General features: G+C 43.7%; 2 protein-coding genes across 6 annotated transcripts; both read left to right on the top strand.

Moving 5' to 3' along the window:
• The first annotated feature begins 297 nt into the window (after window positions 1-297).
• On the top strand, window positions 298-12454 carry DEPDC1 (DEP domain containing 1). Of its 5 annotated transcripts, none has more exons than XM_040565691.1 (12): window positions 298-442; window positions 917-1182; window positions 1829-1979; window positions 3139-3257; window positions 3691-3821; window positions 4145-4189; window positions 5549-5689; window positions 6175-7035; window positions 7662-7834; window positions 8979-9155; window positions 9448-9633; window positions 11600-12454. In XM_040565691.1, exons 1-12 carry the CDS (start codon window positions 398-400, stop codon window positions 11738-11740), a joined length of 2436 nt encoding a protein of 811 aa, XP_040421625.1. In that variant the 5' UTR covers window positions 298-397; the 3' UTR covers window positions 11741-12454. The 5 variants fall into 5 exon arrangements, with proteins under 5 accessions (XP_040421625.1, XP_040421628.1, XP_040421626.1 ...); XM_040565694.1 differs by having other exon boundaries at window positions 4142-4189; window positions 6202-7035; XM_040565692.1 differs by having other exon boundaries at window positions 4142-4189; window positions 6175-7014.
• Window positions 12455-17468: 5014 nt separating this feature from the next.
• Window positions 17469-24868, top strand: RPE65 (retinoid isomerohydrolase RPE65). The gene is made up of 14 exons (XM_040565744.1): window positions 17469-17543; window positions 18253-18335; window positions 18782-18932; window positions 19535-19642; window positions 19735-19876; window positions 20255-20402; window positions 20673-20754; window positions 21105-21237; window positions 21322-21461; window positions 22036-22165; window positions 22999-23113; window positions 23211-23305; window positions 23409-23520; window positions 24120-24868. The coding sequence occupies exons 1-14, from the start codon at window positions 17533-17535 to the stop codon at window positions 24269-24271; spliced, it is 1602 nt and encodes a 533-aa protein (XP_040421678.1). The 5' UTR covers window positions 17469-17532; the 3' UTR covers window positions 24272-24868.
• The last annotated feature ends 26 nt before the right edge of the window (window positions 24869-24894 follow it).

Below are 24894 nucleotides of genomic sequence, written 5' to 3'. Positions count from 1 at the left end.
GCTGTGACAGGGAAGCTGAGGAAGCTGTGCTCCCTTCTGACGGTGTGTGTGGTTGGGCTGCTGTGGGAGCTACACGGGGATGTGCTGTGCTCCACCTGCACTTGGAGCGGTGTCTGTGAAAACGCTTTGAAAACTAAGTGACGCAATCCAAGCTCTTCATGCCTTTTATTAACAAATATCTAATTCCTGAGAGGGTGCAGGGCTCTGAACTCCACCTCAGACGGGGACAGCGCCAGGGTGGGCCCGCGCAGCGCCTGAGGCGGCCCGGCCCCGCCTCGTGTCACGTGCAGCGCCCGCCGCGCCCAATGGGGAGCCGCGCTGCGCGTTCGAACGGCGCGGCCGTTGGGGCTCGGCTCGGCCCGGCCGGAGGGGCCCGGCCGGAGGGGCCCGGCCGGGGATGGAGGGCGAGGCCCGCCCCGGCCCCTACCGCGCCACCCGGCTGGTGAGGACGGGGTCGGGGCGGGTGGGTCCGGGCTGGGGCTTGGGTCGCGACTGCTGCCTGTGTCGCGACAGCTCCCGGGGCCGCCCCGTCTGCAGAAGCGGCTCTGAGGCGGGGGCTGGTGGCACCGGTGGGGACCAGACCTTCCACCCTGTCAGCAACTACACGGGCATGAGGCAAAGCCCTACATAAAACGCTTACGTAGTTTAGTTTAAGGTTCGGGTTAAAATGTACTGCATGTATAGTGACGCTAATAACTGATTTATTGTAGGTATTGATATTTGTCAGTATAGGTGTGGTTTTATTTATATGGCTATTACTAACCATTACTAACTACTACTTATATGATCACTACTATTACTAACTGCTAACTATTTTACTTACATGGTTATAACTAACTATTACTGTTTTATTGATTTTTGTTGTTAGCACTTCAGTCTTAATCCTCTCTTCTTCACTGTTCTGTGTCCCGTGCAGTGGAACGAAATCACCAAGTATTTCCGAGCGGGCATGCCCTTACGGAAGCACAGGCAGCGGTTCAAAAAGCACGGGAGCTGTTTTACTGCCTCAGAAGCCGTGGACTGGCTTCACGAAGTTCTGAGGAGCAACAGTAACTTTGGTCCTGAGGTTAGCAGGCAGCAGACTGTCCAGTTGTTAAGGAAGTTTCTCAAGAATCACGTAATTGAGGATATAAAAGGAAGATGGGGATCTGAAGACTTAGAAGACAATGGTGTGCTATACAGGTACTGAAACGAAGACCAGCTAACAGAGCTCTTTTGCTTGACAATTTGATTTAATGCTAAAACTTTCCCCCAAAAAATCTCACTTTGTGTTGAACTGGTTGAGCCAAAATGAATTATTAGTACCATTTTACTCAGCTGTTTTGCAGTATAGACCATAAATCCTGCATGCTGAGGGCTCCTCTCGCAGTTAAGTCTAAGTTTTTTTACTTGGCATGTGTGCTTCATTCAAGTACTAGGGTTTGGAGGGGGGGAAGGGGGAAGAGAATTTATTGTAGCGGCTCTGTGCTTTGCTACCAGTCCTGTGTTTACTTCTCTTGAACATTTTACAGGAAGCCAAAGTGGGAAACAAAGCCTAGCCTAAATCCTTAATTTAAAGGTATTAATGGCCCTCCCTTCTCAAAGTCTGATCTCAGTGCTGTATAAATATCTCAGCATCTTCAACTTGACTTTGGAATCAAGAAGAGTAGCCCAAAGCTAGCTTATAATATGACTATGTTTAACAAAGGAAAAAAAATTGTCATTTTTCTTGAGTTCTCTTCTTCAGAATCTTATGGAATCATGCTGATAAGTCACAGTTTGGGGTAAACAACATATATTTAATGCATTTTATTCTAAATGCATTTGCTGTCTCTCCTATTAATTACAGATTTCCTTCAACCTCTCCAGTTAAACCTCTACCGAGCTCTTGTCGAGAAAAAGAGAACTTGGAAACCTTCTCTAGAGACAAAGAAAGGCTTTTTAAACTGCCACACTTATCCAGGAGAACTGTTAAAAAACGTGAATTACTGGACTCTCTGGTAGTAACTTATGTTTCTTACATAATTATAGTTGCCATGTATTTGCCTTATCCTTTAAAAAGAACAAAAAAAAACTAGAAGCAATCATCTTTTAGTTGCACTACATGTCATCTTCCCTTCTAGCTGAAGAAATAAATTGTTAGTTTCTTCTAGAAAGTGAAATAGAACACTTAGGTAGCTTTGATAGCAAGACGCAGCTATATTTTATAGTGAAGTGTCTTGGTTATGTGTTCTGTTTCTTTTGTATTATTCCATAAATATTCAAGCAAAACTCGTATATGTAAAATAGCTGGAACTGTAACATGGCATTTTTGAAATGTGGTCAGCAAGTGAAAGGGATTGTGTATTTGACGCAAGATAGTAATTAGTCTTAAACTCCTATCTGAAGCTATTTTTCAGCTTACTGACAACAGGTTTGTTGGAAGGAAAATATAGGGAGAGAATGTTATTAGTGCTGCCACTTTTTTGAACCAGAAAGAAGGAAAGATCACTTGACCTCCCCCCATCACACGCACACCCATCACAGTGTATGGTCAGTTTTGCAGCTGAATGATCTGGGCTTATATAGTTTAAATTGTACATATGTGTAAGCAATTAAGCATCTCATTCTATCAGTGCTGGAGGGGGGTTTGTTTTCTTACAGATTCGTGGCTTTGTCTCCTTCAGTTCAGAATTATCCCTAGTACAATATTTTAAAGTATTGGGAGGGCTGGAAGGTGGAGTTTTTGAATTGACCGGTACAATATTGAAACTTAACATTTTTTTCCATTTAGAATAGAATAAAAATCTAGTTGTTCTGTTTCTGTTTACTTTTTCAAAAAGATTGAGTGCAACTGTTTAGCCAGTTATTCTCTTCAGACTTGTGTGTGTGCATACTTTGTGAATTTAGATTATGATCCTAAAGAAAATCCTTTGCTTATTAAAACATTTGGATTTGATCTGTTTCTATTCTTTAAATTGCTGACTTCTGAAAGTCTTGATCTTTTCCTACACAGTCCTTTTTTGCTTTTTAGTTGCGCATGCTTACATTCCGGTGCTGAGACTGTTAAGGTTACTCCCTGGATCATGTTTTGGAATTTAATGTTCTCAAGAAAGATGTATGTATCTTTATCTTAAGAGGCTTCTTCCAGTATAACATGCATAAACCACTAATTTTCAGGAAAACTTAGAAAAAACAGAACCAGATATAACAAAGGAGAACAAAGAAGATGCACTGCACAGGAAGGAAATAAGCCAGGAATATGTGCAAGAAATTTGGAGAAATATCATTCTAATACAGTGAGTAATAAAGTGCAAAATGTGCTTTCTTGTGCGTATGCTTTCTGTTTATAGTAGCCCAACGAAGCTTTTGACTTGCGAACTATGTGAGCTTTTTAAAATCATGCTTAAAGGTGAATATTTTTATTAACTGCTACTTATATATTCTTTCTAATGTATTTTCTAACCTTGGATTTTTGTACTTAAGAAATGTACTGCTGTTGGTGCTGAATTATATTTTAACACCATAGCTGTTCTTTCTTCTCCCCGTTCATACTGGTTTTTGGTGTTTGTCCCAGGAACAATTGTGTCCACAAACTTTTCTTCTGGAAGTGAAATTTTATGAAACTGCAAATCAATTTATCGAGCATCTGTTGTTTGAATAAATGCAAAGTGTCTGTTTTCATTTGTTATTAACAAAAGTTTTAGACATCTCTTTTCTTCCTCCCTGCAGTTTGCAAACCATTTTAGGCCTCCCATCTTTGGAGGAAGTTTTGCAGCCAGCACAGATAGTTCCTGAGTATGTCATATACAATATGACTAACACAAGCAAACATGGGGTGGTTATTTTACAGAACAAATCAGGTAAGATTTTTTTTCTAGTTTTGCTTGAAGTTTTTGGATGGTGCAGTTACAACAACATAGTACGTGACTAAGGCAGTATATTTCATAGCCTGTCTCATACACTTGCTTTTCCAAACTAGAGTTCAGTTCAGTATGCTTGTCTAGAGGGTTTTGTAGGTGTATTACATTAATCTGTAAGTCCACATGCGTAGTAATATTTAAAATTAGTTTTATATTTGAGGTTCTATTTGACGTATTTAATACGTGATTGCGGTTACTTATATTGATTATTAACTCTTTGGGGTTATATATAAATAACGTACGTATGTTATTCATTTTAGAAGACCTCCCTCACTGGGTGTTGTCAGCTATGAAATGCCTCGCATATTGTAAGTAATAGCTTTTAAGTTCCAAAAACCTATTTTGAAAGTTGAAAGTGAAATATACTTGCACGTTAAGGCCAATCGTGAATTTCATTTTCAAAATTCAAATAATTGGAAGTGCCTTGATATATTGAGAAGCAATGAAAGCAATTCGTATCAAATTACTGCACAGGAATGTAACACAGAAGAGCTAACACTTCAGCGATGTTATGCTTAAGGCAATCAAGATATCAGTCCTCTAGCAAAAAACAGTGAATTGAATGAAGTTGAGTTTCTAATGGCTGTCTGCTGTGAATTGTCTTCCTAAAAAAGGAGTGGTTTTTTCTTTAGCTTGTGCTGTAGTAGACCTGAGTGGTACCAGTAGTCTTTCTACTTTACCATGCAGTTGATTTTTATGAAACTTCAGTGTCTAGCTACATTTGAAGCTTCCTTTTGTCAGATGTTTTAGAAATAGCGTTACAAACACATGCAGATCACGATTATGTAAGCTTTGCATCTTTATGAAGCAGATTTTGGAAAGATTCTGAAGAAATGGGATAATTGTACTGACCTTTTCTTTTTTTAAAAGCTCTCTCTTTAAATGGCTAACAGGGCATGCAAGTGTTAGATGAGTGCCTCTCAGCTGAAATGCGATATGATGAGCTCTTTGTATGTGTGTCCTTGCCCCTGTCCCTGGCCATTGCCTTCATTAGCTCCTCTGAAAGCTGTACTGGCTGTGGCGTGGTGGGATGGTGTGGGTTTATACATCTGTGTGTACATCCAGCTGTTCAGCGGGGCTGTGGTAGGTGTCCATGCAATGTTAGAGTGGCTACAGAAGTCGTTTGCAAGGTACGCTCTTGTGAAAATGACCTCTTTTTTTTTTTTCAACTGCTTTCTCAAAAACTTTCCCAAAAACATAGAGCCTCTTACATGAAGAGCACGATTTGGAAAAGCAGGACAGGGAAGAGCTTGGTGAATGGATTTAAATCAAAGTTGAAAATAGAGCTGAGTGCTGATCTTTGAGCATTTGATTTCCTTAACCCCCACATCAGTCCTGTATTTAGATCTAATAGGTCTTTGTGTGAAATGAAGGAAAATGCAAGGTTTGTGACTATTTTGAGGGATGTATAAAGAGCATAAATGAGTTTTATATTACTGGTGTGGAACACCCTCTTAAAAATTAGCAGAACTGAGCGAATTCATAGAATATTTTACGCTATTTCTGCTTACAAATGCTATAGTGCTGAACTGCAATTATACGCAGATTGCTGACATGATTCTTCACTTGTGAAACAGTCATTCCTACAGGAATAAACTCATACTGTTATTTCCATAGAATTGTGAGAATAAAAACTGTGTGAATTTTCTTTCTTTGCTTCTATTTAGGGCCTAGAAATAATGACATGAACCAACCAACTTACAGTGGGTTTGAACGGGACGTATTCAGAACAGTTGCTGATTATTTTCTCAATCTCCCTGAACCATTACTCACTTTTGAATACTATGAACTTTTTGTTAATATTTTAGGTATGTATGAACTTAGAAATAATCAGTGTAAGCTATAAGTTCATATCAACTGGAAGAAAAAAAATCTGTATCTCGAAGTGGACCTTGACCCTGTTGTCTGTATGGCAACTTGAATCTGAGGAATATCATCAGTGCTGTCGTTTTGTATCACAATATTAAGTGAAATGCAATTATATCTCATTCTGTGCAAATTACTGTCTGAACTAACTTTCTAAATATTCGGTAACCATAACTTGGAAATATGTGCTCACCCTTGTCCCTCACTATTGCAGTCTGTTAACTTGCTTTATCCTTGCATGTTGGTTGCAATTATTGTGCTAGATTGCTTTTGGACTGAGCTAAATTTTTCTTATATTTTACTAACTGAGTCAATTAGTGTCTTATATTTGTTGTCTTCTCTGTTCAGTTAGCAACTTTATTTCTTTCTGGACTTGTTTGCATTCACATCACTTGCATCTTAATATATATATTTCATTTTCTGATAGTTATGTGTGGCTACATCACAATTCCAGATCTATGCAGCAGAAAACATTCTGTCCGAGATGAGACATGTGACCCACAACCTTCAAAAATTCTTCACTTGAACTCTTTCAAGTCAACTGAATGTCTTCTTCTAAGCCTACTTCGCAAAGAGCCTGAGAAAAAGAGGAAAGAATATGAAGTTTCCAGGAAGTGGTCTGCAGAAGAGTTAGCTGTTCAAAAACAATGTGCAAAGAAATTGCAACAATATAAACTGACAAGTGAACAAGGCAGTGCTGGTAATCTAATAGGAGGAAGTTGTCAAAATCTTTCAGGTTTCAGGAATGAACAAGATCCAGCTCTCAAGTTTAGGACGAGATGTTACTCTTTGGAAAGAATTGGAGGTACTGCCTCAAGTGTACGTAATAAAGGAGAATCAGTTGTCCTCAGGCAAACTGATGTGAACACAGTCTTGGGCACAGGAAATAAAAACCAATCACTACCGTATGAGCATAAAGCCAACTCTGTGTTAGCGTTTGGTTTTGATAACGCATACCAAAACCAAACTTACGGCGCGAAGACAGTGTCTGCCTCAACTCTTGAGGATAAAGAGCTATTTGATGAAAATCATAGATTAAAGCAAATATGCAGGTCTCGGAGTTTACTTGGCAGCAGGAACTCCAAAAGTTGTACTAGCATCAATATACCAGTTGCCGAAATCACAGTGAAGCCGAAGTCTCAACTCTGTGGGCAAAGAAAACCGAATACTTCAGTGGACATCAGGACTGAGGCTTCTGATATCACCGTCAGCAAGAGACTCTGCAAAAGTACCATAGAGCTCTCAGAATACTCTTTCACTCACTCTTGTATGTTGACTGGCACGCAAAGTAAGATGGCTTTCCAAAGCATGTTGTATTGGCTTATTGTGTTGACTAACTAATCTCTGCTTCCTTACTTTCTTTGACACCATTACTGTTTTTTTTTTTTTTATATCTATATAATATAACTTGTGGGTTTAAAAACAAAGTTCTGGTTGCTAAGTTGTACTGTCTACAGGTAGCCTTTCATACCTCCGCTAACAAATAGTAGCGTGTAGTGTCTTTGCATTCTCAAGTGTGATTTATCAGAACCTTCCTGTTCAGGTAAGTGATGGAACTTCTGACCTAGGCACTGTGTCAGAGTAAGGAAAGGAATTTGCACAGGCCTGCCTATTGAAGATGTCTTTTTACGATCTTTGGAAAGTATTTTCTGAAAATACTTTAAGAAATAACATTAGGGTCGTTTCTTCATTATGATAAACTGCTTGTACAATCAAGGCCATAACACAATGAAGTGAGTTGGGGATGCTCACACAAAAAAAGGACGTGTAACGTTGATCTACAATGTTACGGCTGATTGATTTGAAACATAGATCGTCTGCCTTGGGAGGGGAGGGAATTATTTCACTGAATAAAAATAATCCTGAAAGTTGATTCAAATCTTAACAATAGCTGTATTTACAATTAATTTGTAGATCTCCTTCAGCCTCATTTAGAAAGAATTGCTGTTGAAGCACTACAGATATGTTGTTTGTTGCTTCCACCACCAAATCGTAGAAAGATGCAGCTCCTTATGCGTATGATCTCTCGGATCAGTGAAAATGTTGATATGCCACGACTGCACGATGCGATGGGCACACGTTCTTTGGTAAGAGAATCGTGATTGCAGTTTCTCTTGTTTTAAAAATATTGCTGAAGTAATGCTGAGAATACTAGCAGTAATTAGGATTTAAGGTTCTTGGCTCACTGTAATTAAATACAATTAAATTGTGCTTAATGGGCAGATTTTTCATTTCCACAACACTTACAAAAAATCTGGCTTGCAGCAAGCACTTTGTCTCCGTCCTAATACATTTGAAATATTGATGTTGCTTTTGTTTATTTTGGGAGGAGGAGGGAAATAATTCCTTTAAAAGAATGTAAATGATTGTTCAGTCTGATTTATCACCCAACTGCCGTTTAAGCTTAAAATGTGCTGGCAAAGTGTGTGTGGACAACCTTTCTTGGGATAAATATTTTTGTATTTGAAGTTAGAACCATAGAATGGTTTGGCTCGGAAGGGACCTTAAAGGTCATCCAGTTCCAACCCCTGCCATGGGCAAGGACGCCACCCACTAGATCAGGCTGCCCAGGGCCTTGTCCAGCCTGGCCCTGAACATCTCCAGGGCAGGGGACATGACACCACCTCCTATGATTAGGGCATAAACCATTCCAGACGGAGGAAGCCTAGTGACTTTAAAGACTAGCTTCTAGGTCTGAGTTAAAGCTTTTATTGGAATGACTACTGGAAGACATTTGTAGTGTTTGTGCCAAATAAGATTAAACAACAACGTTACCTGCACAAGTTATTTTAAAATAAGCCTGATAAAAGCCAGAAATGGGGAAACTGTAAAAATGTTTGTTTAAAAAAAAAAAAAAAAAACCTTCTTGAAACTGGTTGGTGTACATTAGATCTTGGCGGGCTGACTGTACAGGTGTGGTTTTTGTCGTCTCGCTTGGTTCAAGACAGCTACTTGAATATGTACATTTTTCTGTGGGGGAAGACTTATTACATTTTTTAAAATGTATTTCTTAAAAGAAATTACTTTAAGATTTGCACTTCTTTGTATTGAACAATGCTTTATTTCAGTTGAGGGAAAAAATAATCAGGATTCTTCCTCTTGACCAGCTGGTGTGGGCAAGAGAGATTGCAACGAAAGTTGTTATTGGAGAATTTGTTGTGACGCTGTATAGAGTAGAAGGAAGGCAAATCCCCTGACTGCACATACTAACGATCTGCTAAACACTTCTAGATGATACAGACTTTTTCTCGATGTGTGTTATGCTGTGCAGAAGAAGTTGATCTTGATGAGCTGCTTTCTACACGATTAGTTTCATTTCTAATGGACCACCAACAAGAAATATTTAAAGTACCAACTTATCTGCAGGTTGCAGTGCAAGATCACATAGAATACGTGAGGATGGCTCAGGTCGGTGGCATGCTAGAAGTTCAAGTACCTTTGCTAGCTGTGGAGTATTTGCTAATGTGGGTGGGATGGGAAAACGGCAAATAAAACCACAGTATTTCGAATGCAAACTTTTATTTAAGGTATTGGTGCAATCATAGACATCAGCTACTTTATAATGCCTTGCAACTTGCGATGTCACTAAGTTGATATGCTTGAATGTTAAGTAAGGTAGCTTCTTATCAAGATAGTATATAATCATTTGACTATGTAGACCCTTTCTTTGATTTATTTTTTTTTTTTTAATTTACTTCAGGGCAAATATCCAAGGGAAGAAATTTGCGCCATATTGCCAACATACTCATACTGCAAACAAATAACTCCTCAGGAGTTTGAAGAACAAAAGGTTTCTACATCTCAAGCTGCAGTGGCAGAGCTGTTAGAGAACATTATCAAAGATAAGAACTTGTCTGTAAAAGACAAAAAGAAGAAGTTAAAGCAGGTAAGAAGGGTGGATATTTACTTCTGAGCACATTCCTGTGAGGGAAGGGGCTCAGCTATGACACACTGGAACAGAACGCGAGCAGACTGTATAGAGAGAAATGCTTCTCTTATAGAAAAATAAGTAAATCTACTGTTCAATGTTTTTTGATTGCATGATCTGATAGGATTTTAAGGACAGTGCCTAGTACAGCATTTGATACTGTCTGGCAACAATAGTGTTCAAACAGTGATTCAAAACCGGTATAAAAACTCTAAGATGCTCTCTTAAGCAGCATGTTGTACTGGCAACGCAAGCTACCATTAAAATGTCATAGGTGGGCTTAAAATCTATGGAAGAGACAAAAAGTAGTCAGGTTTTTTGCTGTTAAGAGGTCAAAATCTATTCACAGTTCTGAAATATTATTTTCTGTGGAATTAGCTTTGTTTTGTAACATGCATGTTGTTCAAGATTATCTGTCACTACTATAGCCTGCTCATGTGTTGCCTAATGCTAAAGCGCAGCAACTCTGGCAGGATTTCCTACTGGAGGTTTTTTCTTTTTAAGAAGACCTTTGGCAAGTGCCTCTGACCAATTGAATAGTATTGTACTTGTCCTAGAATTTCCTAAGCAAGTCTTGTGACTCAAATTTGAAAAAGCAGCTTTTCAAAGCAAGTGCGTTTGTTCTGATGCCCCTTCCCCCCGCTTCTGCAACACTGACTTTCACGTGTTATGAAAACTTCAGTTTAACAGGACCAAGCTTCAGAAGACAGGCCTTTTGTTCAAGTTCACTGAAACATCCTGCATGTAAAACAGAATAGTTACAGTTACTGAAACCTAAATTTCTGAGTAAGCAAGCAGTAAGAAGTGATGCACAGCAGCACTTCAAGCAGGTGGAGCAGGGAGGAAGGAAATAAACTAATATACTCTAACAATAAAACTTGAAGTGTGTATTTAAATGTTCGGTGAGTTCCCATCGACATCCACAAGCGCTTTATGCTGTAAAGGCCAAATATTAGCAAAGTTTTTTTTTTTAAAATTCATGGAGTTATATTATAGTCTTGCCATTTGTGCAGGGATAACTACTGGCATAATAAATCACAGCTTTTTGGAGTGATTATATAGTTTTGATAATTTGATTTGGGGAAAGCCAAATGCCACAAACATGCCACTCCCTAGAGGGGTTAGATCCAGCTTGCATCAACACCAAATGTTACAAATGATGGAATTTTTAGTAGACTGAATCCTACTTGACCTTACATAAGAAACAGGCAATATGACCAAAACATCTCCAAAGCCAGATATTTTTGTTGCTCATCTGCAGGAACTGAAAAATAACTCCCCTCGTTGAAGTAATTATTCTCTCTTTCCTGAGAGAATGCCTTCAAAATCTGCTGAACCTTAACTTCCAGTTAGTTGAAACATTTATCATTGCGTTTCTTGAAAGACAGCTTTCCAAGCATAAACAGAAAGTGTACCAATGCTGCCAGTGTCTTCAAATGGGTGACTGCCTTGCCTTGCTTGGAGAATAAAAGCTGGTCATACCTTTCGGAATCAAAGAAATGGTGACAGATGCGATAAGCTGCGCTAACTAGTGTTCAGCTGGTCAACGTGACCGTGAGCAGCTGCAGACTGTCGTTTCAAGTGGAGATGCCGGCAGGTAGTTGCTGGTTGGAGGTAGAACAGCGCAGTGTCTGCTCGTAGCGCTATTCCAATCAGCAGGTAAACATCCTTGGGATTAAAATGAGATTGGAAGCTTTTCTCATTTCAACAGAAGATGAGGTGCCTGACAAAACTACTTCCATCTGATTCACTGTTTATCAGTTGTGAACTTACAAGCACAAAGGACTGCGGCTTTAGTCAAGTGTCACAGCAGAAATACTTTACGTACTGATAGTCTTGCTCTTGCTGCTGATACGTATCTGTACTGGATTTTATTTTTTCTAGTGAAGTCCTGTTTAATAATTTTCTTCTGCCTGTTTTCTAGTTTCAGAAGGAATATCCTCTGATCTACCAGAACAGATTTCCAACTACAGAAAACGAAGCAATGCTGTTTGAGAACAAACCTACCATCAAACAACCGATGCTTAGCCTAAGAAAACCAAAATTTCGTAGCCTGAGATATTAATTTCACCGTGCTTCAGCTGCATGTTTACTTGGATGGATGAATGACTTACCAAGGGGTGCTTTCTATGCAAATTTGGTAGTGGTTGCTTATGTAGAAGGAAGAAATGTTTACATGAACACTGTGCTGAAAAGTGCCAAAATAACTTTTTTCTGGAGGTTACTTTTGAATGACTTCTAAGAGAAATATTTATCTGTTTACAAATTAATCAATGTATTGTGCTCAGTAGAATAAATGTGAAAATAAGCATGAAGCTATTGGTAACCAAAAAATGTATACAGGGTTTTCATATGGGAAACTAATGATATGCATATTGCAACTTTTTTAATGTATGTTCAGGAATTTGTGCCATTAATTATAGTTTGTGTGGAGTTTTAATTATTTGTTTGGTGTGGGTAAGTGCCTTCCTTGTTTTCCCAAAATACTTGTCTTCAAGCAAAACAATATTCTTTAAGTTCAGGACGAATTTAAAAGTTGCTTTTGTTGTTTCGAGGGGAGCCAGAAATTCACCATAAATAAATAATCTGCCTCCTTAAAATACTTACTTCTCATCTGTAAAATCTGCTTTTTCATATATATTTATTTATATTAAAAATGCTAGGTGTGTTTGATGTTTTCCTGGAATACTTATTTTGGATGTACTGATACCATCTGTCACTTCTATTGTTTTGTTTGAGAAGTATGTGAGATGTGACAATGAATAGAATCGTAATACACTACATTTCCCTGTATTGTTTCTGGATTTAATCTGGAATTCAGGGTTAATTCTCATGGGACCAAGACTGTCCCCACAAGGTGGATCTGCATTGATATTTCTGTGAGAACAGCTTAGTCTTTTCATAAAGAAGATCCCAACTTAATATGGGGAGACAACTTAAAAAGCCGTAAATGGTGAATGCTGTTGGCGTTCAATATCGGGTTTGGAGAGAAGTGGATGCTTCTTCTCCCCCTATTGGTATCCAGGTGGATAAATCCTGAAATCCTTTTGTCTGTATCCCCAAAGAGATGCTGATAGCACGTGGGTACGACCAGGGCAATTAAGGCAATTTTAAAATTTAATGAAAAAATCCCTTTCCTCTTAACAGGGTAAAAATAATGTAATATATAAAAATTATCGACCTTTAAGCATTCAGTGAAATGTTTATATATAAAGTATTGTTACTTTGGAAAGCTGTGATTAGGAAGAACCGTTGGCTGACATGTCAAGCGTGAGCTGCGCTGTGAGACCTATGGATATTGCTGCTGGCAGTCGAAGCGTCACCGTTACGTGCTGGAGCAGTTCCAAGTTCTGTGCCTAGTAAGGCTTTTGTAGAACTTGTGCTGCAAGTAGGAGCACTAATGGACCTGCCACTCGGTCTGAACCGTAACTTTCATCTCCTGAGAGGACAAGGTGAAGGTGATAACGGGGCTTAAAAGCGGTGTTGTAATGGTGTAGTCACATCTGTGGATGGTTAGACAGTGGAGAGGTGAGAAGTAATGCACTCGAACTGTGTGTTACATAGTGTAGCTGGATGTTCCTGGGGGGAGTGAAGCCACCACGTAAAATAATTTCTGTAGAATCTTGTTAATATCCAGTGTTTTCTTTCCATGTTCTGATGCTGTGCCAGACCTTCCTTACTAGTCAGGAGCAATGTAAATCTTTAAGTGTTGGTGGTGCTGGGTTTTCTGTCAGCCATATATATATACATACAATTCAGGGTCTCGAACGTTAAGTCTGCGTGTGTTGCTATGCTTGAAAATTTTCAGATTTCTCTGATTTTCAGGCCCAGCGTCCATGCTGTGTCCTGCCCCATGCAAAACTGAAGCTTGTTGTTTGGGTGGACTTGGTGCTGCATAGTACTGCTTTCTTCCACTGCTGCCTTCAGTTGAAGGCTTCCTTAACCTCACACCACAATCACTCATGTGCCATACCCTCAAACCACTCTGCATTTTACAAGGAATGGGTCTGTTTTACACACTGCGTTAGTGCTTCTAGATATAAAACTTTTTGCTTGTTCTGGCTGTATTTGCAGAAAAATGGAAGGGATGCTCTGCAGTGTTGGACTGTATACGACGATAGATTTGTGAAGTCCACCTTTATTTTCACTTTAATTTTTTTGTGTTTTTTTGTGTTTATTAAGCAATTGTGTGCTTCATGGAATGAGATACTTTCGTGATGAGCACTTTTCCTTTGTGCAAGTTACTTGGTGGTTATCTCGTTCGGTTATCTCAGAGCTGTGAGCTGTGCAGCGTAGGCAAGTCCAGTGTGCTTTTTTTGTCTCTCCATTCCAAAGATGAACTGAATTGCCGTGGTACTTGCACATGCAGGTTCTTACAGGAATTGTCATAAAAACCAATCATAAAAATTAAAGCAAATCTCAACTACTTGTCTCTACCTGGATTTTTTTATTTTTTGCATTTCTTGGGGACAATCCATACCAGAGTTGTGCTAATCTAATATTATCTGCACAATGTTGAGCCTCTCCAAAAAGCTGGGTTGTTGGTTTTTGCTTTTTGCTTTTTAAGATGGGGAGAAAAGTTTTTACTTTAGAAGTTGGAATAAATGATTTAGAATAAAGGGCTTCATAATCATTTTCTTTTTTTCATTTTACTACCTGAAATTTGTCCTACAATAATTAAGGTTATAATTTTGCATCCTATTTTGTTTCTGTGCACTTTAAGTTGAATTTTAAAAGGCTTTAGCGGAAAGCAGTATTTGCTAACACTTTTCTCCCCACAACCTTTGTGTTGTGGATGTTTAGCCTGGTTCCTATGTGAAGAAACTGATGTGAAATACCAAATTGGTCCTATCTTAGCCTACAGAGGTGTGGGAGTTACTTTCTGGTAGCTGGAGCACACCTGGCACGGTGCACCTTTTGCGTTATATCTTGATCTTTATGAGGAAGGCTTTGTAAGTGGCAAACCAAGGTAAGCCCAGTCTCAGCCGATGTTAGTAAATGTTTAGATGTCCTGTAGATATCTTTACACTTTACGTAGCAGGTGATGGATGTTTGTAGTGCCTATAGACAGCTTCTAAAAATCCCATACCTGCCTAAACTACGTACTTTCAGCCTGTTAAGTGTTGCATAAATGCTTTATTTTGTGTGTATCTGCGTTCCAGTTAAGCTAATCAGGCCAGAAGCTCACATTTCTTAGGATTTAGCTTTCAGCTGGCTGTGCCCTCATTATTCAGAGTGCTTGATCCGTATTACTTAACGTTGCCTTCTGAGGTTTTGACAGAAATATAACAAAACCTTGAATAAATAAACAAATTGACCTGCAATGGGGCATTCCAAATGAATAACAGATACAAATTTAATCTCAACCTTAGCTATCACTTCCTCAAGTGAGAAATTTTACTGCAAGCTTTTAGTATTTTTTTTTTTTTAAGTATTGTACTGCAAACCCTATAATTCTGCATGGGGAGCAGCTCATCAGATGTGAATTCACGACTGCCTGTAAGCTATCAGCTGTGTATAGTGGGGAGCAGCAGGATTATCCGCTGCTTGTAGTTCTGGTCTGAAATCTGACACTAGGAAGGATTTGTGGTTGACTTTCAGTGACTTGAAAAAACGATTCAGGGTGGACTGCAATAGCGTACGTACTGCTAACGAGGATTCTGCTCTGGGGATCTAAGCAAAGGCTTTACTGGACGTTGTTCCCCTTTGCTTTGAGACAGCAGAGTGCAGCGAGCAGAGGGCTTAGTGGCTGCTTCTCAGACTCCAGTCTCTCACTTACAAAAAGACTGCGTGTGTACATGCTGTGGCTTCTCAACTTCTTTCATGCAAGAATTAAGCTCATATAAACTCTTCTAGTCTTCTTTAAAAATCCTTAATTTGTTTTGAGTGTTTGGGTTCACTTGAAATGGACTGGATTTATTTGAAAAATATGTTCAGCTGAAATGTAACTTCCAACACTGGTTAGCTCTCATAAATCAGTTGGCTCGGCACATGGCTGATGTGGGTGCAGTCATGGTAGGCTATTGTGGTTTGCAAAATGCACTCACCGTTTTGCATAAACAGATCCCAAACTCTCTTCTTTCTTGCTTAAGCATTTAGGAGCTGTTTGTGCTTGCCATCTGTAATACCACCTGGTCTGCTGCCAGTCAGAGGTAACAAACTTTTCTGCACAGGAGGCAGGAGGATGTGCTGTTACTGGTACTTAGCATCACCTCTTTTTGCTAATTGGTGTTGATGACAGCACCTTTTTAGTTGTTACTTAAAATGACTAACAAGTTTATAACACGTTGCTGGGTTATATGCTGGCTGACGCTGGTTGTGGTGTCAGTGCCACATCAGAGAAGGGTCCGGGTCCAGCACTGGCTGGCGACACAGCCGGTGTCGCGGCACAAGAACGCCCAGGTACAAAGCAGTCGGGGAGCTGTGTGGCTGAAATGCTCAGGGCTAACCTCAGTGTTAGCCATGACAGACAGCTGGGTGCTCCAGGTGTCTGAAGCATCAGGACAGAAGCTGTGCACGAGCAGCCGCTCGGGCTCGTTGCTCCTGGCAGGAGGACAGAGGAGAGCCATGGGCGCTGCTGGTGGTGGCCGTCCTGCTCCCGGCTGGTGCCCCCGAACAGTTCTGGCAGCGCAGGGCTGGGAGGTTTTTGTGCTGCCTGGTGGATGCTGTCACCATGGAAACGGTGGATTTTCGTGACATCAAGGATGAGGACGCTGTTAGGAATCCTTCTGGGGTTAATTAAAAATCTGTGTTATTTCCACTATTTAAGAGGCCTCAAACCAGCACGCAAGTTCATGTTGAAAGCACTCACTCCTAGGATGCCTCCCCAGACAAATTCCCATGTAATTAAGGTTGCTCAATATGAGGGGTTAGTGGGAGGCCTCAGCCAAAGACCTCACGGAGGCAACTCGGTAGCTGCTTCGTCAGCAACGCTCTGCCTTGGTCCCTCTACACGAGCTGTGCCGAGGTTGCTGCTGCTGTGTGATTTACGTAGGTAGTACGGCGGTACCGCGGGCTGCCTTGGATCATTGGTATGCCCATGTTCAAACCTTCACAAGCAAAGCACTTTCAGGGAGAAGTCTTGAATTATCAGTAGTCTTTTTACATACTTGATTTACCTGTAACTGTAACATATCAGCAACCTTCAAGTTAGGTGTGGGAACCTAGCTTGCTTCCGAAGTTTATTCCAGAACAGGAGAACCACAGCCTCTCGGTGAAAAATGTTTGAGTTTTTTAAATTCTAGAAAAAAAAAAAATATATATATATATATGTATATATATATATTTGCTGTTCCCTGTAAATTATTAGTCTGCAGGTGAGAGCAATTTGTAATGAAAAAAATCTCAGGACAGAGAAGAAAGGTGGCAGCCAATGCATGGGGGCGTTAAGAAGGGTGATATTTGACAAGGCCGTGCGGTCTGTGGGCATCTCTGGCATCACTTGGTTTCTGGGTGAAGCACCAAGCCGTGCTGCGGGATGGGGATGGTAGCGCGGGATGGAGGGGCTGCAGCCGGGACATAAGCACCATTGGGCTGCTGAGGGGGAGAGCTGAGGTTGCAGCCAGTGTGTCTGCACTCTTCTGCGGTTTGTTTCCTTCTAATCACTTCTGCCTGGGGAGAATTTAGGTCTCAGAAACATTTAAAGCCTCTTTTTGTGCAAAGGGCAAGACAAAACCTTGCCAAGCACCGAGAGGATTTGGGTGGTGAAAGCCCCTTCTGTTCGCAGTGGGGAGCTCATTGGCTGCGGGTGGGTCCTGGGGCTTCCTCCAGCAGGACTTACCGCTCACATAAATCCCAGCACGCTGCCCCGGGCTCACCCTCAGCTTCGGCAGCCTCAAATCCTTCACCGGGGAGAGAATGTACAGCCAGTGAGTATTCCTGCAGTGCTCTCCGTGGGAGTGGGTGCGTGGTCACACTCGCGAGCAGCGCTGCAGCTGTGCCCGGAGTTCCCCAGGGCCACTGGCAGGTCGGGGACAGGGCTGAGGGTCTCTGCAGGAGGCGAGGGCGGTTTTGGTATGTGGGTGCTGGTGCTGCTACGCCCCATGAGTGGGACGTGGGGGACCAGCTGCCCCCAGGTACCGGGAGAGGGTCCCGGCTTCCATGGGAAGGGCCACACGGCCTGTGTCTGCCGTGTCGCCTCCTGCTTGGAACGAACAAAGCTCAGCTGTGTGCTCAAATGCACTTTGCTTATAAAAGGCAAAAAAGAAAAAAAAAAGTTTATCCAAGACCTGGGAGATACAAATTGGATTTCTGATTCTGAAAGGGAGCCCAGCTTTCTGGCCACTCACGATGTCCCCAGGTTGTCCCTTGTGCCTGTCGCAGACCGGTTGGTGGGGGTGAGGTGTTCGCTGTCCTGCCGGTGTTACCTCCTCCTCCTCTGTGCGCCCAGACGCTGGGCCTGGCCCCTCTGCAGCCTCCACTCGCTCCCTGGAGCCTTCCTTTCCAGGAGGCTGCTGCCTCTCCCTGCTGAGCTCGCCAGTTATTTGCCAGCCACAGCTTTTTCCACCTGAGGTCAAAAATTGCTGGCTGCCAGGGTTTGCCAGAGCCTCACTAACCCAGCTCTCCTGACCCTTTCAGAGTGGAGCATCCCGCGGGAGGCTACAAGAAGCTCTTTGAGACGGTGGAGGAGCTGTCCTCTCCGGTAACCGCCCACGTCACAGGTTGGTGTGCCCTTACCGCCTCCTCTTGTGCTCTTGTGAGCCCTGTCCTGATCTCGGGAGCAGCTGGGCCACCAGCTCCCCGGGTCTCAGGGGCTTCACAGGTCCTGGAGCAGTGGGTTAAATGCATACGAGATGAAGGCTTTGGCAGGGCTGGCATACTTGGGGTGGAGGAAGAACAGATTGGTTGTTGGATCCTTGGGCATTTCGGTTTTGAGCATTGTCCTTTCCTCTGACTTTATAAAGGGAGAAGCAAATGGACCAAAGGGCTCACAAGTATGCATGATCTTTTCTTTAAAAAACAAAAATATATTTAATAAACATAGGCTAAAGCTAAGGAAGATAAAGTAATTTGAAGGTTGTTTTTTTTTTTTTTTCCTCAATGCAATAAAACCACTTTGGTCAGACCGGTGCTGGCCCCAGCACTCAGAGCGCTGCGTCTCCCACAGGCAGGATCCCCACCTGGCTCAGGGGGAGCCTCCTTCGCTGCGGGCCCGGCTTGTTCGAGGTCGGGGCAGAGCCCTTCTACCACCTCTTTGACGGCCAGGCACTGCTGCACAAGTTTGACTTCAAGGAGGGGCACGTCACCTACCACCGCAGGTACGGGGATGCTGCCCGGGGGGACCCGGCCTTGGCTCGACCACACGAGCTGTGGACGGGCGCTGCCATCCCGTGTGGGCAGGCACCGCTGCTTGCGGGTCCGTGCAGTTACTGGAAGAGCTCTGGTGGTGAGGTTGCCAAAACCAGCTGACAATAACCGAGTCTTGCTCATACTTAGCAGAAATGCTACTTTTCCCACACAAGTCACTTTTTATTTTTTGCGACGATGGGGGCAGAGGGGTTGCTTGACCTGCCGCACTGTGTCTGGGAGCCCAGCGTGTCCTCAGGCCAAAGTGGCCGAGCTGGGCGCCACTGGGCATTCGGTGAAGGCCAGCCGGGGGGGACTGGGACATGTTTCTGGCCAGCTTCAGCTGACTGGGGCCTCCCTCCTGCTGCGCCGGTGGGGGAGAACGGGGGCAGCTTTGGGACCCCTCGTGTGGATCATGGATCGGGTGGCTGCCCGAGGCTGGGCTGTGAGGGCCTCTGGTTCTCACAGGCCTTGTGAGGCTCACCACTAGATTACCTGTATTTATTTTGATTATGTGGCCTGACATGTTCGTGTGACCATACCTGTGCTGCGCCTTTCCCCCAACCCTTTCCAGGTTTGTTCGGACTGATGCTTATGTGAGAGCAATGACGGAGAAGAGGATTGTGATAACCGAATTTGGCACCTACGCCTACCCGGATCCATGCAAGAACATTTTCTCCAGGTACCGAGGGGCCCCAAGAGGACACTGCAGTCCTGTGCCATGGGACTCCCGCCTCCAGAGCCACTGACCTGGCGCTGCCTTCCTCCGCTCAGGTTCTTTTCCTACTTCAAAGGCGTGGAGGTCACCGATAACGCCCTCGTTAACGTCTACCCTGTCGGCGAGGATTACTACGCCTGCACCGAGACCAACTTTATAACCAGAATTAACCCGGACACTTTAGAGACAATTAAGCAGGTAGGTCTCTGTGCTCGGCTTCTGTCTTATGGGGGAGTGCCGTTACAAAGGGAGCGTTTGATTTGGAGGCTACGGGCTTCACTTCAGCTGGAGCCAAGCCATGGTTTGCCTGCATGGCACAGAGCGGGTGCTTTGGGGCTGTTTCCAGCTCTGTGGCTAATGCCCGGCCTGCAGAGCCTTGCTTTCCGGACCCCAGGACCCCGAACCTCTTCCAAGCATCTCAGATTGCTTGGCTTTGTGGCCTTTTTGCTTGTCACAGAACGGATGGTGATGTGAGCTTAGAGAACTTTGTGCAAGGCAAGAACACGTTCACCTGGCAGGGCTGGTGAGCCCATCTGCTGCCCAGGGAGCCCTGACTTTCTGCATCTTGCCCTCCAGGTGGATCTCTGCAAGTACGTCTCCGTCAATGGGGCGACGGCACATCCCCACGTTGAGAACGATGGGACGGTTTATAACATCGGCAATTGCTTTGGAAAAAATTTTTCACTTGCCTACAACATAATACGGATTCCCCCACTCCAGGCAGGTCAGTTAAATGCACCTGTGAATAAGCTTGCAAAAATTTTGTCCTATAAATCACTTTTTGTTCTTCAAATGAGTTTTGTCCTTTTTTTTTTTTTTTTGGTCATCTTTTTTTAAAGTTATCTTTAAAACAGTCATCTTTAAAACAGTCTCTTATGTGGCTTCTGGATCCTTCGTGTTAAAGGTAGAAGCCTTGCTGGGCAAACAGTATTAAGGCAGGCAAAGTAGGTACGGATGCCACTTCTCCCATAACTGTTGGACAGTCTTATTGCAGACAAGGAGGACCCGATGAACAAGGCGGAGGTGGTGGTGCAGTTTCCTTGCAGCGACAGATTTAAGCCCTCCTACGTTCACAGGTAACTTGTGCCTGGCTCAGGGGACTGAGGGAGATTTGGTTCCTTGCTGCATGCGGCGTGTTCCCATGTTGGAGCAGCAGTTTTGGCAAATGAGCATTTGGTGGCACAGTCCTCTTCTGTGGTGCCACTACAGCACGATACGGGCACACTTGTGCTGCCTTGCTGGGGTTGCATGCTCTAGAGAAGTGGCACGCATGGCTCGCCCTTGCATGTAATCAGCAACTAAAATTAGGGGAGGTACCGAATTGGGATGTTTGTACTGCTGTAAGTTTAAGCTCTGCTCTGCATGCTGTAGCCACGGAGCCACGTGCTCCAGGACCTCGATGTGCTCCCCGTGTGTTTCCAAACAGCTTCGGACTGACCCCGAACTACATCGTGTTTGTTGAAACCCCGGTGAAAATCAACCTGCTCAAGTTCCTCTCCTCCTGGAGCCTGTGGGGAGCCAACTACATGGACTGCTTCGAGTCCAACGAGACCATGGGGGTAAGCGACTGGCAGGCCGCACCCACGGGCCAGGGGGGCCTCCTGTGTCCATGCAAGCAAAACCGAACTGCTGCCATCTTTCAGGTCTGGCTTCACGTGGCAGAGAAGAAAAAAGGGCGGCTCCTCAATATCAAGTACCGCACCTCAGCCTTCAACCTCTTCCATCACATTAACACCTACGAAGATAACGGATTTCTCATTGTCGATCTCTGCACCTGGAAGGGGTGAGTGGAAGGTGGCTGGGGACCGCAGCCGGTGCCACCATCCCAGCCAGCAGGGCCACGCATCCCGCTGACGCACAGGCATCCCCTCCTGGCACCCAGATCGCCTCCGTCGGCCGCTCTGAGTATTCCTCTTGGTGATCCTTTGACTGTACAGCGTGACAATTCCCCTGCGGTGTGGAGAGCCTGTTTCAAACTCATTTTCTCAGCCCTTGTTTGCCTTCAACTTTAATCTCCCTGTGACTATCGAAGGGCTGATGCTATTTCAGCTTCTGGGGCTGCGGTCCTCAGAATCTGACTTAGGCTTGAAGGGTGCTTTTCACGTGAACACAGAGAAACGTGGCCCCAGGGAGGTGTTTCCCAGGGTGCAGGCAGCTCCAAGCCAGGCTTGTCCTGGCCGCTGGGAGCAAGTGCTGAGACCCAGTGGGTGCTGGGGGGTGAGCGCCCGGCTCGCTCCAGCTGAGGGGCTGGAATGGACTCATGTCATCAACCGCATTTTAGGGGAAAAAAAGCTGCTTTGAAACTCCTCACTTACAAATGACATCTGTTTTCTGTCTGCGATGCTGTTTTTGTGCAGGTTCGAGTTCGTTTACAACTACCTCTATTTAGCCAATTTGCGGGCGAACTGGGACGAGGTGAAGAGGCAGGCGGAGAAGGCGCCGCAGCCCGAAGCGCGCAGATACGTGCTGCCCCTCAACATTGACAAGGTACCCGCTCAGCTCCGTGCCTGCAAATGTCAGTGTCTGCACCACTCCTGCAGTTTGTGGCCGAGTGCTCCAAGTGCTCTGCCAGGTCACATTTAATTCAAGCTAAACCTTCTAATGGGAGGAAAAAATATTCTTAAAGCATGGGTCTTCCCAGAAACTTTTTATTTCCCAGAGCTGAAAATATTCCATTCGATTTCCTGCGTGTTGCTTTTTGAATCAGCCCACAGGGCAGCAGCAGAGCACAGAGGGTGCTGCTGGCTGGCGCTGGACGCATGGTGCTCATGCTGGGGACTGGCACCAGGAACGGGGATGAGAGCAGCAGCAGCCAGGGCGCACGTGGCCAAACCCAGCCCCAGTTCGTGGTGTGAGGTCCACCATGCAGCCAGCCTGGTGCAAAGCTCTCCGCCTGCAATCGCTGCGTGATTTCCAGCTTCCCAAGTTGTGGGCCTCCTCCTCCTCGCTGGGCAAGCCCTGTCTGGGCTGGCAAACATCAAATTTCTGCATTCCTTGTGCTCACAATTTGCTTCCCTCTTTCACGTGCCCTACCTTGTGCTGCCGAGCAAACAAAGTGTGCAGCCCCCAACGAGCCTCTGACTCTCAGTGAGGGGGAAGAAGTTGTGCACGTGTTCACCTATAAGCACAGTGAGGGCTGAAATGCAGGATGTGTTCAGCCTGATAGATAGCATTCTTATTACACTGACAGCTAATTAAGAAAGTGGAAGAATCTACCATTTCCAGGTTCGTGCAGCTTCGCAAGAGAGCCTCGCGTATTGCTGTACAAATACATTCAGAAATGTTTCTCCATTTCTCTTGGATATTCTTTCTCGTCCCAGGCTGACACGGGCAAGAACTTGGTCACCCTGCCCTACACGACAGCCACAGCGACCCTGCGCAGCGACGAGACCATCTGGCTGGAGCCAGAAGTTATTTTCTCAGGCCCGCGCCATGGTAAGGTGACAGCTCCGAGTCACAGCCAGAGACAACTCGAGTACCATTAGCTGGCCGTGTCCTACTAATCCTCATGCATACATACGTATCTTTGCAGCCTTTGAATTTCCACAGATCAATTACAAGAAATACGGTGGGAGACCGTACACGTACACATACGGGCTTGGACTGAACCACTTTGTTCCAGACAGGGTAACTATCAGCAAACGGGTGAGGCACATCTTTTTGATGAGCTCTTGGTTTAAGGACAAGAAAGGAAATTTCTGAGATGTGGTTTTAATTTTCCCACCCTTAGCTTTGCAAGCTGAATGTTAAAACAAAGGAGACCTGGGTGTGGCAGGAGCCAGATTCATACCCCTCAGAGCCCATCTTCGTTTCTCATCCGGATGCCCTGGAGGAAGATGACGGTAAGAACTGATTTTGGTCTATCAGTTGCACAGTTGTTTGAAAAGTGTGTGTCCCCTGGCCCCAGGCATGCTGTTGGCAAAACCAGCCTCCAAAGTTGTACCAGGGGCCTGCAGACAGCTCCTGGGTGAGATGTGCCTTATTCTAACACTGTTGGCAAGTTTCTGAGAACACTGGGAGGAAAAATAAATAAATAAAATAAATAAAAGGAGGAGAAAAACCTCTGTGTTTAGATCATCTGCTATCCTCCTTTCCTAGCCTTTTTCCATCAGGAATAACAACACTTAAAGAATTCCAGATGGCCCAGCTTTGTGAAATTAAACCTGTCTTAAACCAAGCATTTTATTCTGACCCACCCCTCCTCCTGTAGGACTGGGGTAAATTCTGGCTTTGTTGCTGGAAGACGTAATTGTATTCATGCCAAGCACTGTACATATTTCTTCATACCTCCCCAGCCCTGTACCTACTTTTCAAAGTGGGCAGCAGCACTAGGTTTGAAAGGTTATCGACTTATTCCCTGAATTCCTCAGCTCTGAATAGGACTGTATGAAGCTGAGAGAAGCCTTGGCTCTGCTGACCGGTGGTTTTTCTTACCTACTAGGGGTCGTGCTGAGCATCGTGATCAGCCCCGGCACAGGGCCGAAGCCCGCCTACCTCCTGATCCTGAACGCCAAAGACATGAGCGAAGTTGCCCGGGCTGAGGTGGAGGTGAACATCCCCGTGACTTTCCACGGACTCTTCAAAAGAGCATGACTGCTGCCTCAACTTGGTGCGTTAGGTTTCTTCCAGCTTTGAAAAGGTGCAGTTGCCATTTGCAAGCACACCAAAAGTGACACTGAAGGAATTTAGGTCATTTCTTTGTATGGCTATTTAACTTAAGACTGAGTGTTTTGTTTTTGTCGATGATTCTTCAAAATACTTATCCAGGTACTTTTCAAATGTACTTTGTGGCATAATTTCAAAATGTACAGTACTAAGAACTATACAGTTAAAATAACGCAAGTTTTCTTTTACAAATTCAAACTTTGCAGCTTCAGCAGAGGGAAAGATGCATGAAGTAGCCTTTTCTACATATTACCATGTCTACAGGTATTGAATTTACACTGTGCTATGTGCTCTTTCTGGTGCATGCTTTGAAAAGAGGTATTTTTATCCTATAGAAATGTTGCTTGAACTTGCTTCCTAGTCTCTGTATTCGTGTCCTCAGAGCAAGATGAGTGGAGCCCTCCCAGAGCTGCTCTGGAAATCTGAACTTGCCCGTTCAAAAAAATCAGGCAATTATGGTTTAGGATGAATTTGCTTCAACTGAAGGCTGCAGAATCACAACTTAATCCTTCCTTTCCCAAAAATAAATTTTCAATTAATGTAGTAGCAGA

The sequence above is a fragment of the Cygnus olor genome, chromosome 8, assembly GCF_009769625.2.
Source record: "Cygnus olor isolate bCygOlo1 chromosome 8, bCygOlo1.pri.v2, whole genome shotgun sequence".
NCBI lineage: Eukaryota > Metazoa > Chordata > Aves > Anseriformes > Anatidae > Cygnus > Cygnus olor.
The sequence above is the reverse complement of the archived record's forward strand: the minus strand, read 5'-3'. Positions and strand labels throughout refer to the sequence as shown.

Bases quoted from the DNA above. Each gene is read 5' to 3' on its own strand.
- DEPDC1 (XM_040565690.1), top strand. From the start codon at position 398: ATGGAGGGCGAGGCCCGCCCCGGCCCCTACCGCGCCACCCGGCTG. The intron at 7,036-7,661 runs GTAAGATGGCTT...ATTAATTTGTAG, and splicing joins TATGTTGACTGGCACGCAAA to ATCTCCTTCAGCCTCATTTA. The intron at 7,835-8,978 runs GTAAGAGAATCG...AAACACTTCTAG, and splicing joins CGATGGGCACACGTTCTTTG to ATGATACAGACTTTTTCTCG.
- RPE65 (XM_040565744.1), top strand. The intron at 21,238-21,321 runs GTAAGCGACTGG...GCCATCTTTCAG, and splicing joins AGTCCAACGAGACCATGGGG to GTCTGGCTTCACGTGGCAGA. The intron at 23,521-24,119 runs GTAAGAACTGAT...CTTACCTACTAG, and splicing joins TGCCCTGGAGGAAGATGACG to GGGTCGTGCTGAGCATCGTG.